The sequence below is a fragment of the Oculina patagonica genome, chromosome 10 (genome assembly GCF_052425735.1).
Source record: "Oculina patagonica isolate OP01 chromosome 10, crgOcupat, whole genome shotgun sequence".
NCBI classification, from domain to species: Eukaryota; Metazoa; Cnidaria; class Anthozoa; order Scleractinia; family Oculinidae; genus Oculina; species Oculina patagonica.
The window spans coordinates 20315916-20335712 of NC_135767.1; the positions used below are offsets into that span (position 1 = coordinate 20315916).

A 19797-nucleotide genomic window follows, 5' to 3' on the forward strand; every position below is an offset into this window, starting at 1 on the left:
GAGAATTCAGTTGTTACTTGTGTTAAACAGATTTCCAGAACTTTCCAGGACCGGTAGTCTTTCCCGCGTCCTGGAAAGTGCCACAATTAAATTCCAGGACTTTCCAGGCTTTCCAGGACAAGTACGAACCCTGTGTGAAGTTTTTGTTAAAATGACTGCTTCTTATAGTCGCAAATGTGGGTGTTAAGGAGTGTGAAAGAAACAGAGTTGGGACGGTAAAGTAAAGGGTTCCCTTTATCAGTTACAACACATACCGGTATTGATGAATGTTCAACGCTTTGCTTGTTCGGCTATTTCTATGCAGTCAATTACACTTGTGTACTTTATTACTAAAATCATTTAAAATAATGCATCTCTGAGATACATAACGTTTTTCTACAGCGTTTTTTTACTTTCATGCCATGTTGTGTTCCACAGGCACTCGGTTGGTGAAATAATTTTTTGTCAGAATCATTAATCTGCCTATAAGGCCGTATTCACTTAGTCCTGTGCGATTCCACTAACAATGGATATGGCGGCCATGTTGGTTTGCCAAAAGAAAGGTACACCAATATGGCAGCTAGTGACTTCAAGAGAATACTCTCTATATATAGTTTAATCATTCTTTCTCCTTTCACTTGCTAATCTCTGATTTGTTTTTCTAGGCAGTTGCCGTAGTTGTTGTAACTACTGTTCCATCTTAATCATGATTTGTTTTCCTTCCAAGTCATCGACTGCTTTGTCTGACTAGTTCTTCAGTAAATTCACACTACACCCGTCTTTGGTCTTCTTCTACATCACAGAGTCCCGGTTCTCTCTTTATGCCAAGTTTAAGTCCTTTGCAATCATCGCTGCGGCAATGGGGTGGTAGCAGGGACGGTGTTCTTGAAACGTCTTCACAGCTAATTCCTTAGATTCCTCTCGAGCATAAAGCTCCCTGAAGAAAAAAATAAGAAAATTTAAAGATACATCCTTCATAAAGAGGTCAATACCATGAAGTATACAGTCAACTCTCTCTTAACGGACACCTCTATAAGACGGACACCTCCATAAGACGGACACCTGGTTATGGTCCCTGCCGTTTTTCAGTCATTTTACTGTAAGAAAACTCTCTGTAAGACGGACACCTCTCTAAGACGGACAACGGACACTTTGAAACCGCCAACGGACAGGCACTAAAAGTTATTTTTTCGTGAATAATACTTCAAAACTTGTTATCGACATATAGCATAGCAGGTCAGCGCCTTTAGAATACCAAATTTACCAAAAACAATCCGCTAAAACGCATTACTTCTCTGCTTAAACTTGTAGATTTAGTTTTCCACTTACAGTATCACCGTTTGTTATTAACAAACAAGTCGAATCTCTGATATTATTTTTGTTCCACTTTATAGGTTTTGCTAACGTAAGCGACTAAAACAGACGTGTATTCGTTGTGCATAGCCGTTTAGCTTTATCGTCTCAAAATTTCTGGTGTCACGTTTCCTCGACTCTCTATAAGGCGGACATCTCTATAAGACGGACAGTTGGGGCCGGTCCCGACGGTGTCCGTCTTAGAGAGAGTTGACTGTAAAGTCAATTTTTGACAATGTACAAAAATACCTTGAAATCGTCGAAGGAAGTGAAAGGGGCTTTGTCACGGATTCTAACAGATTTTTTTGGACAGCCAAAATATACGTTTGTGTCGTAGGAAATATAAAAATAACGGTCCATTATTATTAACAATTGCTATATTAGAGCATTGAAACTGTTAACTACCGTCTTTGGCTGCGGATGGCTAGGATGGAAATGGATAACAACTTGAAAAATTGAGGCTAAACTTTTCAAGTTGTTTCCGCGCGTCTTAAAAATATTCGATACTTTATAGACGTGGTTTGATTTCTCTCACAAATTCAGGTTATATCTTTCTTAAGATAAGTTACCTACCACTAATCAAAAGTTCAGAACAGTTTAGACCACAAATCCGCGAAATTCCCGGTACATTATAGCAGATAAACACATAAGATCATTTCTCACTTGTACAGCGGTCTAATGAACTTCATCCTTCCTTGTATGGTGATGAACGTCACTGTTTGTGGATACCGATCCTGCCATGCACCTCTCACGCAAAGCCGCAGCCACCTTGAACAAAAATACAAAAAGAAATAAAAGCCAAGTAAGTATTTGAAAGTCCTTGATAAAACATCACAGAAGCCAGGGCTAATTTTTTTTTGCTAGCTAGCCTATTGGCTAGTGACAACTACTAGCCAGAATTCGCAAGCTAACTTAGGTTTGGGCAGAGGCACTTTGCCATCTTAACTGGCTCTGTTATCATTATCTTTAGGGTTAATTTTAGGTTACTTTTTGGTAATTTCAGCTTGTCCACAGTCTTTGATAATTTTATACGTGACGACAGTGTACTTGTGAGTTCTGTTCTCTTGGAGTCGATTTTGATGAACGGTTTTCTTTTAATCAAATTCCAGAATTTTTAACTAGCCAATTTGGCTAGTGAAAGCACAGAACCTACTAGCCAAAACTGCATTTCCACTAGCCTGTGCCTAGTTAGCTACCGTTTGTCTCGAGCCCTGGAAGCTCTCGGAAAGTCAAGTGACTTTGTCGTGTATATCAGATCATAAAATTGATCAAATCAAGGTTTACAAATTGATTTATAAATCAAAATCTCATCAGAAACTATTAGAGGTGGAACTTTCTAATACAATGTTCAGAGCTCTTGGGGTTACAAGCGTTATTAGGTGGGGCTAAGTAAATAAACAACTAAAGCTCGTCCAAAAACCTCTATTTATCCTCTACAGCTGGTCTACCTGTAACCGACCGCCAGCTAAAAAGAACAAAACTAATGATTAACTGCCAACATACAAGCAGTATTAAGAGGATATTTAATTTCTTACCTAAACTTGATCTCAGAATTCTTTGAAGGAGTAAAATCGTACACTTCATCCATCCTCTTTAGATGTGTTAAGGCCAACGGCTTGCTGTTCGTCTGTTTGAGCAAAAAATAAACGACTTTTATTATAAAAAAAAAAAAACAAAACAACAAAAAAAAAAAACAGGAAAACTACTGTCGTTTTCGGCGAACTTCGTGAGAACTCCCGGAAATATTTTCGACTTTTGTTAACCAATAACAGCGCTGCACGAAAACCTCCAACAAAACAGAAAGTTGTCACGTAAGTTTGACGTTATAAACACCCGAAGGGAGGCGCAAGCGTGGCAGACCCAAGAATACATGGTGACGGACAGTAGAGACAGAATTGAGGGACTTTAACCAAAGCTGGAACACCATCCAACAGCTGGCCAAAGACAGACAGCAGTGGAGGACCTTTGTTGCTGCCCTACGTGCCAATGGGCATAACGGGCAGTGAGTGTGTGAGTGAGTTTGACGTTATAAGCTTACGTCACATGTGTTACTTAGCAACGTTTCTACAAAATTCCTGGGCTCAGTAAATTTTCGTTGACTGAATTTTGCCCAGAAGCTGCCCAGACTGAAATGACAACAAAAGAAGCTTCAATGTCCCTGTAACTATAATTATAGGAATATTGAGCGTCTTTTGCACTGCTTAACCGTGTACTAAAGTTAATTGTGACTTCACCTTGTCCACGAGTTGAGCCAAAAATTCAACAACTTGAGGAGGCGAGAAGTCTTTTATGTCATCGGGAGAAAATGTGTTCAGCTCAGAGTCACTGGCCTGTAAAAAAACAAAAAATGCAACCGTTCAGTAAAAAGGAGTAATGGATAAGGGAATTTGATTTTATATTTTAAAGTGAACTAATTGACTGCAGGTCGGGAAGGAAGGGGAAGGTATGAACCATATCTGTAATAGGGTTGGCTTCAAAGTATAAGGTACTTCTCAGTAGAAAGCGGGACTCGGGTACTAGTACCAGGATACACGAGTCAGCACCTGGCTACTTTTAAACTGAACATAAAGAAATTTGCTTCATTGTGCTCTTTACTGACCACTTACTCTCCTTTTCGTGCTTTAATTTTATAGTATAAGCTAGTATATGACCTAGCTTGCCACGATATTTGCTGTAGCTCAGCTGCTGTTATGTGCGGAAGATCATGGGTTGGATTTCTTTTTAGGACCCAGATTTTTTCTTTGTCCCATGCTCATTACAACAGAAATTTATGCATTCTCAAGGTTGGTCTTAGTTATAAGGTTGATATTATAAAAAATTATCCCAAATAAAAATAAACATTCTCCCAAATAACGTGGTGTGACTTTTGTATACGCAGGGCTTTTCAATGACAAACACTGCCCCCAACATTGAAGATAAAACATGAGAATATTCGCTTCAACATAAACCTCTACCAACAAGGCAAACACCTGCAGCCTTAAATGTAGTAAAGGATAATTATATAAACTAGTTATCAAATTGCAACGGATACCATATTATTACATAGCACAGCTTAAATACGGCTTTACTTACCTTCAGCCATTTTTCACACAGGGCAGTGCAAGGTTCAGTTAAGGTTGTGTCGTACCTGAAATTAAACGAGTACAAAAAATATAACCAAATGACAGTAACATACTCTAAGGATTTTATTTGAGTGGTTATACACTACGAATTCATCCACCGACTGAAAAGTTAGAACCACCTTGTACAGCACAATAAACAGTACCACATGAGAGTACTGTACTGCTCAATAGCTATCAATTAAATGGTCACACACAAGGGTGTAATTGACAGACGTTTAAGTTAGAACCACCTTGTACAGTAAAATAAACAGTACCACATAAAAGTAACGCTCAGTAGCTTTCATTTGTCATGAATGATCACACACTTGAGTTTCATATAAAGACTCAAACTATACAAGCATAATTCTATTTGACCTAAGGTTTGACTCTGGGAGTGAATACGTTAAGTTTCCAGGAATCCAAGCAGAACCTTCTTCCATCAGAAAAACATCCCCTTACTTACTGGTCAATCATGTTCACAGGAGGCAAGCCTGGTTTATAGAGCCAAGCCTTCCAGTCAACCTGCTTTAACACATCTTTCTGCAATTGAAAAATGACAGTTGAAAACATCTCAGTAAGACTTAAAAAACTGCCCAAAGCTGCACGCCTCTTCGGGAACCTGTAATTTCATTTGCCCCGTGTTTGTTCTTTTGTTTACTCAGCCAATCCTATTACGCCTTCTGAGAGGCTCCCAAAAAATTCTTCACAACACAACTTTTTAATTCCGGCTGTTTTAAATATATCAAAACAGTAAAACATTCACTATGAGGCCTGAACACAGATCATGCAGTCAGGCACCTAAATTTCTACACACAGTCAACAAAGTTTACTCCTTTGTGAGTTCTATGATCAAATCATTAATTCTCCTTACTGCTTTTAATGCATTTCTTTTAATGTTAGTTGGGAGAATTTGGTGTTACATCAAGACAATACCTACTAGTTGATGATTTTCTTTATTCTCATTACCTGTCTGCTTGACAAGGTATTAAATGGTAAGGAGAAATTTGGAATTGATCACTTTCTGCAAGATATCACGGGTTGTGTGTACCTTGTCATGAAAATACTGCTCCAGATAATCTATCCACTCCTTTGTTGTGACAGTTTGGTGTTGAAACTTCTCCAAGTAGGACTTGAGAAATGGTTCAAATACATCTGCAATCAAAATATGACAAAGTAAAATTAATAAAGACGTATTTTTCAACAATGACACGAGCATGGGACAAAGAAAAATTCGGAATCCCTGACAGGAATCAAATCCATGGCCTCCCGATACCAGTTGGGCGCTCTAACCAACTGAGCTACGAGAGACTCGTGGTGAGCTGGGCCATTTTACTAGGTTGATATGTGACACGCGTCCTGCATACTGCTGGGATCAGCAATGTCGAAATCATCAAGTGTGTGGTTAAATAATAATAATTAATGCGACAGTGACCCAGTCAATCTTGCTACTTATCAATCAAAACTTATGAAACTACACTTGAATCAAAGTGGGGCAACACAGCTGAGTGGTCGGAGTGCTGGACTTGAAATCTGGAGGTAGCAGGAACCATTAGATCTCACTAGCTGGTATTATTCTCAGTGGTCTCGAGTTCAACTCTTCAGCTACGCTTGTAAATAGCCAACGGTTCTGCCTCATGTCAGTTGGCATTTTTAACTATGTTTTGTTCATTTTAATTTTTTGTTTTAATGTTTGTGTATATTGGCCCTGAAAACCCTACCTGGGAATTAAGTGGTCAGTTGAGTATATTATTATCAATATTTCTGCAGGATATGCAAATATTAAATAAATTCATTCCAAAACGTAATTTTAGGATGCTGCATTTTGCCCAACAAACTCATGAAAGAAAACAAACGTAGTTGTTCAGCCTATTAACAGACCCACATCAATTCACATTTTGTTTGATTTAAATCAACTGTTCTTTATTTTCTATCCTTTTATGTGAAATCAAGTTTTCTAACCAGGCCCTCCTAGGATCCTCTCCAAGTAGTTTAGAAAGCAGGAGCCTTTTTCATAAGGCACACTGGAGAATACATCATCAGGGTCCGTGTCTTTGAGGTCCACCACTAACTGTGTCTTTGGGCTGTTGTCAGGAAACTGCTTGATCTGCAGTGAAAATAAAAGTTGTAACTTAGCTAGGTTGGTGTCAGCCTCATAAGTTATATGTCAGTAAACCCTAAAAAAGGTTGTCTGCATCCAAGCCTAATGGCCCATCGAGCCAGAGTTTATCTCGGTTTTCCATAGCAGGAAGCAACTAGGAGTATTTGTACTCCCCACCCCCCCAGATGGGATGCTAGTACATGGCAGGTTTACCCACAGTAGTAATTAATTTGTCGACATCCATTTATACACCTGGGTTGAGAGAGGCACTATGAGAGTAAAGTGTCTCTCCCAAGAATAAAATTACTGTAAGTGCCCTGGTCAGGGATTGAACCTGCACTGCTCGATCTGGAGCCCAGTGCACAAACTATTAGGCCACCATGCCTCTCGTGAGTCCTGGTATGTCATTATCCTTATTCAGCTTCATAGGTCTGCAATGCGTGCAAAACATTTCCAGTTCATTGACTTGTGGTTCATTCTGATGTTGGCTTTGACGTCGCTAAGGGCTGGCTGCCGGCTAATTTAACCGGCTGAAATAGAGCTTAAATCCGGCTGAAATTTCATATAAAAACAAAGACTTGGGTAAACTTGTAGAGCCACCAAGGCCAGAAAAGCCAGCTGGGCCTGTTTATGAGCCGGCTTAGTGTTTTCTTAGCTACATCCCTGAGTCTTATATTAAAATAGTAAACATACTTGGTAATATGGGCATTAACTGGAATATATATCTACTGTTACATGAAGATGATAGACCAAAATAAATCTATAGACAAAATTATAATTTGAAAAATATCTAACTTACTGCATCTTTTAACGTTTTCCATCCTCCTGTTGAAAATCATCAAAAAGTATAATTTATTGTTAAATAATGTGTTTTTTTAGTTCCCTTAAAGGGGCTATGTAACACAATTTTAGGCAATTTTGTCACTGACCAACTGGTCATAGAATTAACTGAAATATCACAATAAAGGCTTAAAGCTGTAGAAGAACTCAAAAGAAACACAGAAATGCCATAAAGGGGCATGGATGGGCAAAACTTGAAAAACGTCAGCCCAACTTTTTTCAAGTTTATCTCAAGTTGTATGAAAGCGTCATTTACAATGCTAGAAAATCATCCTTGTTTGTTACGGGTCCGTGATTTTACCAATAAAAGACTTTTGCTCTGCCAATTTGAAGTTAAGAGCTCTTAAATAATGAAAATAAAAATAATTACCTAAAATACCGTGACATAGCCTCATTACTTCTTACACAACAAATCTACGCCTTTAAGTTACACATAATGTAAATGTTTGAAAATTGTAAATTGACCAGTTTAAACTTACCTATGTAAGCAAAATCCACCATCTTTGCACCCTTCCTTCGTCCCAAAATTTTGCGCTCAAGGAAGACTGTGAACCCTTCATTTAACCTGCAAAATGGTGGCATTCTAAATGCATTATAAGACAACTCTCTGATAATAGATCTTAAGCGCTATCAATATAACATACCAAAAATGTTCCCAGGTTCTATTTGTGATAAGATTTCCAGTCCAGCTGTGGGAAATTTCATGGGCAACAACCTGAAGGATTAATTAAATTATATAAGAAGTCATGTGAAAATTCATGATAAGTCAAACTTATTCTTAGTCTGCAGAACAACTGAAATTCAAAGGAGCTATGCCCAAAAAGCAAGCTGAAAGATTAGTTTTGTATGAGAGCATGTCAATTGGGTCACAGAAAATAAGCCTTTTTGTATTTTAACTGGTGTCCGTTATCCTATCAGGTGTATTTGCTATCGAGGAATATAGCCCCAACGATAATTAAGCAGGTTAATGTAAGAAAACATGTATGAGCTTTTTGTCAGGACAAAAAAAAAACTGTCATAATAATTTAAGGGGTGTCAGTAGAGCAGGGTTCCACTGTATGACTATTGTAAAAGATTATTCATATTAAATATTTTAACAAATAATAATAATAAAAATAATGCTAATATAAAATAATGTTAATGATAATAATAATAAATAATAATTAAAGTAGCTATAGTTTGACCACTACTTACATCAGTCAATGGTCTGCCACCCTGCAAAAAAATGAATCAAATGTTGAGATAAACTGAGACTTTATACATGATATATCAAATCAGAAATAGAGCACAGTTGTATGTGCATTGTACTTTTCATCAAAAGTAAGAGTCAGATATGCTTAATGTAATTGACAATGGAATAGCACCAATTAACTGTCAGTACTGACCCCTTTTCCCACCAGTAGTGTGGGTGTTACAAATGTAAGGCAAGGATTTTCCATTCCACCATATGGAAATGAAGGAGGGAGAATCAGTAGGTCGTATGTTCCCCAAACATAACTGAACGTCAGCTCCTCGGCAACAGCAAGCTGTGACTCAACCTGTCAATCAAACAAATAATTTTAACAAGTCTAGTTTATAACTGTACAAAATGCTTGGTGCTATTAGCTGAGGAAGTTCCTAATTCTCTTTACCTGCCTTCATATGTATCAATACCAAAAGGAGAAATAAGTCAGTTGCATTTTTAGAAGCTCACCTCTGCAAATTCCCAAGCACTTATTTCAAGCATTTCCTTCTCTGTCCACACTTTAGAGCGGGGTCCAACTTCCCTGAAAATATTGAAAACACACTCAGTCATTTCCCACAAGTAAATGCTGTACACATGCAACTAATTATACAGTTCCTTCATAGCATGTCATCTGATGTATTGATTGGCTTAATCTCCAAAGAAGTACTGTACAGTCAAATCCCGATAACTCGAACATTCAAGGGAAATCGCAAAAGCTTCGAGTTATCGGGGGTTCAAGGGTAAAATAAGTAAGAAAATAAGAAAATAACCTGGAGGGGAGTGAAGAAGGTTCTAGTAAGCGGGAGTAGAGTTATTGAGGGTTTGAGTTATCAGGATTCAACTGTATAATAAAAATGTTTTCTCCTAACAAATTGTAATGGGCCTGCGTTAGGAAGGAAGGACAATAGTTAACTCTGTATGAAATGGTGTGCTTAAATACTAAATAACAGCTTTCAAGGTTTAATCACACCCTTGAATATTTTTAATAGATACATTGCATTTATTTAATAGCCACATTTGAGGGGAACATATTTCAAAATAGTTCTAGGCTAGCTCTTCCCAAATGCCGGTTATAATGCCCCCGACGTAACGCCCCCAGGCCAGGATTTTGAGGTGGAAAATGTTTGCTTGTATTCAAAAGCCTTTGGTAGGGCGTGATTTTAGAATGAGAAATATACAGCCAGTTTTTAGTGCAGAATGCACTATTGCGATGGTTTGTTGGGGCTGTCGTCCGCTAACCCGCTAAGGTGTAAACTTTAATAGTCAATTAATTAATTATTCCTTGTGAAGGGGGTGGGGGTGGGGAGCACCTGACCGCACCCCAAGGTAAAACCTGGAGCACATCTACGTTACTTTCATATAAAGATCTCAAAGGTATATATTTGTTTCAGAAAATCCTTTGCTCTCCTTGTGGTACTACTCGACGTTCTAGGGCAACGTACTTTACGCCAAACGCATGCGCAGTTTAGTATACGTTTTTGCTGGAACTCTCATGAACATCGCGTGTATTGCGTGTTTGTGGTAGGATTGCTGCAGACTTCGTGGCGTCAAGAGAAAACCGCAAATTAATTTAATCAGATATTTAGACTTTCACAGAGCTTTCGTAATTAGTAATGCAAAAACTTGCACCGGGATTTTCGGCGTGAAACTCCTGATAACCAGGAAACAATTATCCTAGCTGTCAGTGCGTCGAAAGAAAACCCTTTCGAAAGAGATGTTTTTTGACTAGATTTGCTCTTTACTTTTTGAGAAACGTCTTTCGTGCAGTTTAAAATGCAACTTAATTAAATTAAAGTGAAATAATTGGCTTTATTATTGAAAGGAAGACAAATGCCATGGGTCACGTTACGGCATTTTCAAGGAAAACAACAAAAGTATCTTGTTACAAACGAACAGAAGTATCGTGTTACGTTCTCAAAGATTAGCGTAACAAAAACCCGGGAAAGAATACGTCAAGTGGTGTTTCAACATCTAATTGCAAGTAAAATAAGGCAAATAAAAACACGAACATCAAACAATACATGTACTTTTAATTGTCAACTCCATTGCATTCTGCACTTTCCTTTGAGTCTCTGAGTTAAATCTTTGAGGGAAGTTATTTTCTAAATATGTGATTTCATAATGCTCTTTACCTTTTTAAGGGGGCATTCTGTCTGCTCAGGCGTTTTATTCTTGGGGGCGTTTTGACCAGTTATCCTCTTACCATGTTAATTTTACTCTCTCTTGACTATATACCTGCCAACTTTTTCTGGGTCAAAAGTGTGAGATTTTTATCCTGAGACGTGCCAGGATTTCCAAAGACGACACGATCATGTCTGAAAATTTCCAAAGACGTCCGAAGTATTCCGAAGATGTTCCGAACATATCCCAGGTTCCAGTCCCAGGACATGTTTTGCTAAACACGACCTCGTTCCCAATGCATTTCTTGTCAAAACTCTGAGATTTAGGGAAAAGTATCATCTTTTACTCATTTTATACGAAGTTTTTCTTTCTTGCATTGGTTTGAGTTTACATTTTTTGGAAAGACTAGTTTGTCAGTTATGGTTGGAATATGGTAGCTCACATTTTTCAACTAGGCATGAGAAATTGGTTCGTAAGCGTGAGTTGGCGTGAGATCAAAATTTCAACTCACAGGCGTGAGACTCACGCCTTTGGCTTGAGAGTCGGCAGGTATATGACTACAATACAATTCACAAATTTTTCCTGAGCAAGTAACATTTGATCAGGTAAGCTAAATGGTAAGATCATCAGTGTGCAATTTTGAACAGAATCTCAGGCTAGTTTTGAGCAGGATTAAGTTCATGAAGAGTGACATCAATTTACTTGTACAGAAAATCAAGTGTTTGAATGACTTACTGGCTTACAAGAGCTCCGACAACAAGAGCAATGAGATAACTTGGAATAACCACCTGTGAAGACAATATTAAACAGTCACACATAATGTTTTTCAATATTAACTTAAAATTTTATAATTTTTAAAGACCTATAAAAAAAACTAGATTCAGTAATTAGTTGCTACATGTACCTTCTGAGTGAATGTGTAGACCTTCTTATCTGGGTTTTCGGGATCGACGTTGCTGCCCATTCCCACAGCACTCATTAGAGCAACAAGATCTTTAGGAACAGTTACCTGGCAAAGACATAAGGAAGGGCATAGTCAAATGAATTATATACGCAGTCCTTGCCACTAAGCATTATTCACTGGACCTGTATGGTTGTTCCAGGGGAATGACAAACACTAATCAATCCAATTAAGGTTTAAAAATTCACCCTAAGTTTCTGAAGTCCTCTTGCTCAAAAGTAATTTTTACTGGCAGGGTTCAATTGAGTCCAAGTTTAAAATTGGCCAAATCCAAAATGAAACAGAATTTAGTCACTGACTCACACTACCTTGTAGTTAAATGTAAGCTGATTTAATTTAATCCTGTATTAGCCTAGTTGTGATTCTGAATAGGTCTAAATAGCTTTCAATACACTCTTGTTAGTTGTCAAGGGATAAGTGACTAGTGCAATGCACTTTTAAAAGTAGTTATAGATCATTACCTCTGCTTGATAAGGTGTTTTCACAGAAGGCGTGTCTTGGCATGGGATGAGACTACGGGCATGAATGGCCTGTAAAAGAAACATTATTCAAGGAATTAAACATAGCCCTGATTTAAGTTAATAGTATACCATAAAATGCCAGTTATAAGTCCTGCTGCTTGTGCCCCTCCACTGCCCCCCCCCCCTTCCAACCCAGTTATAGACCCATCTTTCTTTAAAGATAAAAAGTTATTATGATTATACAAGCCCCTCTACCCTCATTTCTTATCAGCTCACTTTCAAATAGGTTTAATGTTACTTATGAAACCCCCCGCAAGTTCTGAGCCCACCCAAAACACCTTGCAAAGTTGTGTTAGCCAAGGGACTTTATATAAGGTCCAGCATTTTACAGTAATACAATTATTCCCTCACACTTAAAGGTTCAGTGATTTAATTTAATTACTGAGTTCACTTAAGCGCGTCAAAAACCATTGTTTGAAAACAATCATGCGTGCGGTAAATAATTTATGCGACTGCAAGCTTATTCCCTCACACTTAAAGGTTCGGTGATTTAATTTCAGTACTGAGTTCACTTAACCACGTCGAAAACCATTGTTCGGAAACAATCATGCGTGCGGTAAATAATTTATGCGACTGCAAGCTTTATAATTACATGTAGATCTGCATGAAAGCCTTGTACTGCATCATTGTTAAGGTCATTTAGTATTACAGTACATCTGTCATAATCATGTTTGAAGGTCATTTTTTTGACAATCATTACCGGTATGTAGTTATTATTCCATAGAACAACATACTAAGAAGATGCAAGGACCAAATGAATATTCCCAGAAACAAAATTCCAGGGAGAATTCAAAAATTTATTGCGCTTTTCAGTGAAATGTGAACTCTGAAATTCAATCCTCAACCAATGGTTTACGCTTTTCGCTGCCGTCAATCATCTTTGCGGACCTCTCGGGAAACAGACGCTCACTTCACCTGGGTCAAAAGGTCACGTCTCTCGATTGTGATTGGTAGATTTCGATCCATTTTGTTTGTTTCTGTTTTTCATGGTTCGCTAGCTGTCGCCATGATTATGATTGACGGCAGCGAAAAACGCAATCATTAGTTGAATTTTGAATTTCAGAGTTCGCATTTCACTGAAAACCGCAATATGGTAACCCTTGTCTGCAGCTTGGGTTTATAAAATTACCTTATTACATGAAATTTTCGTGACACGTTAATTTCGCGATTTTGAGGTGCGCATATTTTGCGACACGTAAATTTTGCGATTTTTCGAAAATTTTGTATTTTGAATCACTTTAATTTCGCGTTTTTGAGTAAGACACAATTTACATTCCCTTGGCAATATTATTTAACATGCCCCTAATTAAATAAAATGACTTCTTCAAAGGAACAATAACGTCAAAATTAACAAAAACGCAAGGGCGGGACTAAACCTCGGCAATAGCAACAACAGAGCAGTTCAATTCTCACAATGTCTACAAGTAGGTCATACTTGTACGTGCCTGGGTTATTGTTCTAGTAAGAGTCAGTTGTGATGACATCATCCATGGACATTGAAAATTCATTCCTTCAGTGGTACTAAACTTGTTCTTTCTTGACTATTGACATAATGCGAGTCACTTAATTTTCGCGTCATGTTATGTTTGCGACACTTATTGTTTGTGTCACTTTAATTAATTTCGCGATTTTTTTGGAATCGCGAAATTCGCGAAATTAACATGTCGTGAAAATTTCATGTAATACACCGAATGCAAATATGGCGGATCACTCGGTCAGTGCCTGGGACGAGCTGCATGAAAGCGAGGCTAGTCAGGCTTCGGTGTTTGTTTTGGCAATGCTTTCGTACAGAAGTCTTGCTTATTCGTCGATCTGGTGTGTTTCTTTTTGCTACTCCTATGAGTTGATGTGTTTCTGAATGCCACGAGAAGTGATAGAACTGTTCACTGTTTGCCTCTTAGGCAAAAATTGGACCGATGCAATTCGCTGAGACGAGTGAAAGGAGTACAAAGGAGTTCACGATCACCGCGGGAACTTTTAATAACGTTTGTTCGCTACATTTCAGGTTAGAAGATCTTAGAAAATGTGTAAGCGATCACATTTAGCTCCAAAACGTTTTTATTTGGCTCAGTGCTTTCACTAGCTTTAACTATTGGGGCAGTTGAATTTCATTCGCTTGGTTAGTATTTGATCGTGCGATTCCATGCGAGTGGATCGGACGCGAACAAAGCCGGACATGAACATTTTCTTTTGAGACAGAGGATGTCTTGGAAGTGGAGCTTTTCTTTACCTTGGGAAAGGTACTGGCCATGTAACTCGTGCTGGAACACCACCAGACATCACAAAAGCTCTTCATTTAAACGAATTTCCTAAGATCTTCGAACCTGAAATTTAGTGAACAAACCTCAATACCGGTAGTTCCCGCGGCGATCGCAAACTCCTTTCTTTCGTCTCAACGAATTGCATTGATCCACTTTTTCCCTTAGAGGCAAACAGGGAACACTTCTATCACTTCTCGTTGCATTCAGAAACACAGCAACTCGTAGGAGCAGCGAAAAGAAACACACCAGATTGATGAATAAGGGAGTCTTCTGTACGAAAGCATTGTCACAACACCGAAGCCTGACTAGCCTCGTTTTCATGCAGCTCGTTCCAGGCACCGACCGAGTGATCCGCCATATTTGCATTCGGTGTATAAGGTATATTAAAATTCCAAATTCTTGCAATCTGTCTCTTGTGTGAGCACCAGCCTATGTAAAAGCACACTCCATTTTCTATTTTTATCAAAATTAATTAAAATTCTGATTTACCTGACACTGCGTGAAGAAATATGGATATTTCTTCCCAGCAGTCTGTTCAGGAGTTAGCCACTGAGCTGCTGAAGCAGTTGGAGAGGTCTGGTAGCTAATCTTGATGTGCAGCTTAGAACCACTAAATGAAAGGAAGTTCACAACATTATTGTTAATTTATAGGTGCATGTAGACTGCCTGGCAGCACATGAGTAGCCAATTTGAACTCAATAGCCACCTCCCATCAATAATATTACTGTTAGAGTCTGTATATATAAAGTTGTATATAAAGCCAACTGTGTGAAAAAATGATTAATGCCTTTAAAAAGGCATTAAGTAAATATATTTTTAATACACTCTTTTTTTCTATAAGAATATATTTTATAAGAATATGAGGCTAAAATTTGCCAAATTTTAAGAATATTTTAAGATTAAACCTGATGCTGAGATTTTGAAAAGAATATTAATAGTACTTTTTGTGTGTTGAAAATTTGTAAAAACCATACAATTTTATAACTGTTTTCAATTAAACAAATGAATATAAAATTTTTCCTTTCTCTACATGGCAAAACTAGCCAAAAAACAACAACAACAAAAGCAGTGCTAGCCAAATGTTTGATGCTAATAACATTTCTGCACAAACACTTGTAATTGACACCCCAATACATTCTAATGGAAATTTCATACACTATAATCTAAGAATATTCACAAGAATATTTTCAGCCTCAATCGGTAGAAAAATAAGAATATTCAGCCTGAGCCGGAAAACAATATTCTTATAGGAAAAAAAAAAAGAGTGTAAGCACCTTTTCAGACCATTGGGTAGTTCAATGATAAGAGGTTTTCCGAATGCTTGGTGTGCTTCACCCAAGCTGTGTTTAAGGACCTCTCCTGCATCATTTGTCACATGGTTGATTGTCAGATCTCGAGTATCCAGCACCTGAATAAATTATAATTATTGAGTGTTAAATAATTAATATATTATTGTCATAAAGCAGGGGTTTAGGGGGGAAATCTCATATGAAAGGGATAGGGATGCATGCTCATCTTCTGGCTTTAGGGTATGACTGGATTTATGAAAACCAGGTTAGTGAAATTTTCACCGTTGTTAGTGCAAATCCACGTAAACGCGTTTTTTTCTCGCCAGAAACGATATAAAAACTAAAGTGAATGTCAGTCTTTTTTTTTTCTCCTCCTCTCTCCTTTCTACCTTTCAGCGCTGTAGTTCATATTTTCCCTTCTCGGCATGTTTTTAGGCCACATTGCAGTGTAATGTACTTGGTCAAAAACACTCAGGTCACCGGCTTTTCTTTGAGCACGTTTTCATAAATCCAGTTAATAGGGTGTAAATGACAGATTTAGGTCTCACTTAGGGTGTTTTGAGAACAGAATGCTAGACTGATCAGGCATTAAAAATGGTATCATCCTGGAGGCCCTGCCAGGGGGGGGTATCCTGTGTCGCTTGTCTAAATTTTAAATGTCCCATGTCATTTTTTTATCGCACGTCACGTCACTGTCGGTAGTGAAATTGAAGGAAAATTGCTTGTTGTTGTCAGAATTTAAGTTTTCCCAAAAGAGTCATCGTTTGTCGCGATTTTATTTTATGTGCTATCGCTACTTTTTGGGACATGTCGTTTGTTGGAATTTACCCTGGCAGGGCCTCATCCAGATTGGTCTCCCTTGGGGATTAAATAGAAAATTTTCGACAAACATTCCCGTCCCTTTCATATGGGAGTTCTCCCCAGATCTTATTTCAATAAAATAAGTCTGTATTGTGCACCATCTAATAAGGCAACTGAATAAGGGGAGGGGGAGCGAGGGCTATTCCATTTGATTCCTGTTTTGAAAGTCATTTCTAAGGGGGTAGCTCTACCAGCATTCTTTGATCTTTCAAATATTTCTGAAGGAAAAAGTTGGCTTTTTTCTGATGGGGTTAAGAAAAATCAGGTTATTTCTGAGATGGCACCATGTCAGAACTTTGATTTTTTTTTTCTTTAGTTTGACTTAACTCGTCAACCCCCCCGGGGGGGGGGGGGATGTATAAAATGGAATGTCCCTGAAGGTGAAACAAATTATAACTCGACTGGGAATTTTTGATACATTCGCCCTGCTATGTAGATACAAGCTTTACTTTCAGCAGAAGCTTATCATTTTCGTATAATTTTTAAGTCTTTAGCCTCATCTTCATATGAAAAACACAAGAAAGACAATTAAAATCAAACCATCTCTTAAACGGACCTTACCAGTTGCTTGACGCCATTTTCCTTCACCTCGAAGTCAAGCTCCGCGCGACAATCAAGGATCTGCTTCTCAAACAACACGTTCACGAACCAATTAATATGCGTGCACACACACTCATTTGGTTTGGAAAACGAACACGGATCAGCCATTTCCTTCAGTTGAAAAAACACTCGCTTTCTCCGTTCACGTGAGCTTGTGCCGCGCACGCGAAGCTTTATTCAAACCCAGTCTCCCTCGTCATGTCAGGTGCGCGCGCGTGGAACGCGTTTGCCGCGAAATAACCTTGCCCGTGTGAGAAAACAGTGTGATAACCTCAAATACGAGAACAACAAGAAGGACAACAAAAGAACATTTTTTAAATTTTTATTTTCAATTAGCCCACTCTACTCCTTCTAGCTATAAAGCATTATACTAAAAACTGAACTGCTTTATTAGCTTCGCGGTTCTGTCATTGTAAATTTTACATCTTTTAAGAGGGAAAAAGTGCTGTCTCCGTGAAGTCCTCACGATCGCTTATGTATCCGAAGACTTTCCGATTCTTTTTGACACAGAATCAGATTGGACACGAGCACGAGATCGAGTACGAAGGGGACGGAATTCAATTTTCAACACAAGAGCTTTGTTTTGAAGTCACGATTTTCACCTGTGCCGATAGCCAGAAAATATAATTATAGAAAAAAACAAATCTGATTTGTGTTCACTGAAAAAAAAAAACTACATTTCAATGTATATTATCAAGGAAAATTAGACATAAACGTCTGATATTTCACTTTATTAAAATCCGTCAGTTTCTACTGGGCCGGACTTCTGGCAATCTGGACCTGAAAATTACTCCAGCGATTCCTCGTGTACATATTCCTGCTTCATGTTAAGTGGATCACAGGGTTTGAAGCCTAAGACACCCTCTAACAATTTCCTACCATAGGAAATCAAGCGACTATCGGATAAAAAATGTATAACAATTACTGTGTTATTTGCGTCGGCCAGAGCCTCGCTTGCGCATTTGACTTGCCCCAAAAGATGCACTTGGAACAGAAAATGACTCTTCGTGTAAATGTAGCATTCCCAGTGCAATGACTTGCTTCTCGGCGAGATTCTACCGTGGCTGTACGACTTAAACGGTTCAGTTTCGTCTTCGTTGCTATCCACCAAAAGCTTATCTCCCTCTAGGATCATTGCGCCCATGTTTGCGCGTGTGGCTTCTAATGCTTGCCCGTCCATGGTAAAAACCTCGTTTGGGAAGAGCTTTCCAGCGATTGATAAGATCTCCTCGGCAAACTCTTCCCTGGTACAAGGCCTGACCTCCAGCGCTAGGCTGTTGGCGACTTCGTTTAGTCTCGCTCCATCAAAATTCTCGTGGTCGATGTGATAGGCAATAATGTCTTGCTTAAAAAGCATCTGATCAGCGAACAGCTCCTGGCGACGTGCGTAGAACTTCTTCGGTGCATAAAACAGCTCTCGTGTCACGTTTGGGTAATTCTTACAAATGAAATCTCGGGTCGCCTCGACCATCTTGATTTGAAGGCCCTGGCGTCTAAATTTGGGGTGGATCTTCTCAACATCGCAAGCAGAACTTCGTCCGTCATTTACAATAGCGAAGGTTCGGAACCCCACGATTCGATCGTCAATTTGGGCGACGAAAACGGCTCTTTTAGGTTCTGAAAGCCAACCGTTGAATCTGCTGGGAATGCAATCATGGTCTTCATACCCTTTTTCCTCATAAGTTGCGCGGGAAAGTTCGAGAACTGCATCATAGTCGCTTAGAGAAGCGGGGCGAATTTCTAAATCTTCCATTCTCTTCCGTGAGGCAGAATACACTACTAGTTTGAAATGCTTCGATGAAAACAAAAATGTCACCAGCTAGGTTGATAGCAGTTTGAACTTTAAATAATTTTGTTAGAAATTCGAGATAATAGTTGATTGTGAAGCACAATAGGCGTTCTTCCAATTGGTTGCTTATCACTTAAAAGGTAATTAGTTGTTTCTCAAAAACAACGTAAACAAACTACAACTTGCAACATTTGTCTGTTTACAAATTTTCAAACCCAGTTTAAAGAAAAGCCAATTGAATGCTTTCTGACATTTAACACAGAAAAAACAATCAACGTAATGTGAAAAAGGCTTTTAAAAAACTTCTATAAACTCTTGTTTGAAACTCCATTTCATTATTTTTTTCTGAGGTTATATGTTGATACGCTTTGTTGAGCCGTCAAACTGAGAACCTTTGTTTCTAGTCATGCCCACTGGAACGCAACGGGTTGACATGTTTAAAGGGCAGTTTTAAAAGAGATTAATACAGTTTTAATCATCTCACGCATTTTTCGTTTTTATAAATGAATTTCGACATTTTCGCGCCTTTCAGCATTTATTAGGAACAAGCAATTATGTTCAATACTTATCCCGCCTGTTTCGGATTGCGCTGGCATGTTTATACAAAAAATATAACGCGCCACCATGCAAATATTGATGTTTATCGACTTTTTCCTGAGAAAACAGATATTCATCTTGCTGATAAGAGAGTGTCTGGTTTGACTGGTCCACCCAAGCAATTTGGGCTGCGGTTTTGCTCTCTCAGCTCATTGACGCCACCAGATTCGTTAAAAGTAGAAGTCCCTGGATCCCAAGACT

General features: G+C 38.4%; 2 protein-coding genes across 2 annotated transcripts; both read right to left on the reverse strand.

Moving 5' to 3' along the window:
- Window positions 1-259: 259 nt before the first annotated feature.
- On the reverse strand, window positions 260-17393 carry LOC144629022 (leukotriene A-4 hydrolase-like). Its single transcript, XM_078487174.1, has 20 exons — window positions 17172-17393; window positions 15735-15868; window positions 14950-15070; window positions 12140-12208; window positions 11622-11726; window positions 11453-11505; window positions 9065-9137; window positions 8757-8909; window positions 8566-8586; window positions 8016-8086; window positions 7851-7936; window positions 7331-7356; window positions 6393-6537; window positions 5482-5585; window positions 4897-4973; window positions 4405-4459; window positions 3567-3662; window positions 2868-2959; window positions 1996-2100; window positions 260-916 (listed from the first exon to the last, which is right to left on the reverse strand). Exons 1-20 carry the CDS (start codon window positions 17316-17318, stop codon window positions 799-801), a joined length of 1851 nt encoding a protein of 616 aa, XP_078343300.1. The 5' UTR covers window positions 17319-17393; the 3' UTR covers window positions 260-798.
- A 351-nt stretch (window positions 17394-17744) lies between these two features.
- On the reverse strand, window positions 17745-19072 carry LOC144629115 (histidine N-acetyltransferase-like). Its single transcript, XM_078487309.1, has one exon. It carries the CDS (start codon window positions 18961-18963, stop codon window positions 17998-18000), a length of 966 nt encoding a protein of 321 aa, XP_078343435.1. The 5' UTR covers window positions 18964-19072; the 3' UTR covers window positions 17745-17997.
- Window positions 19073-19797: the final 725 nt, after the last annotated feature.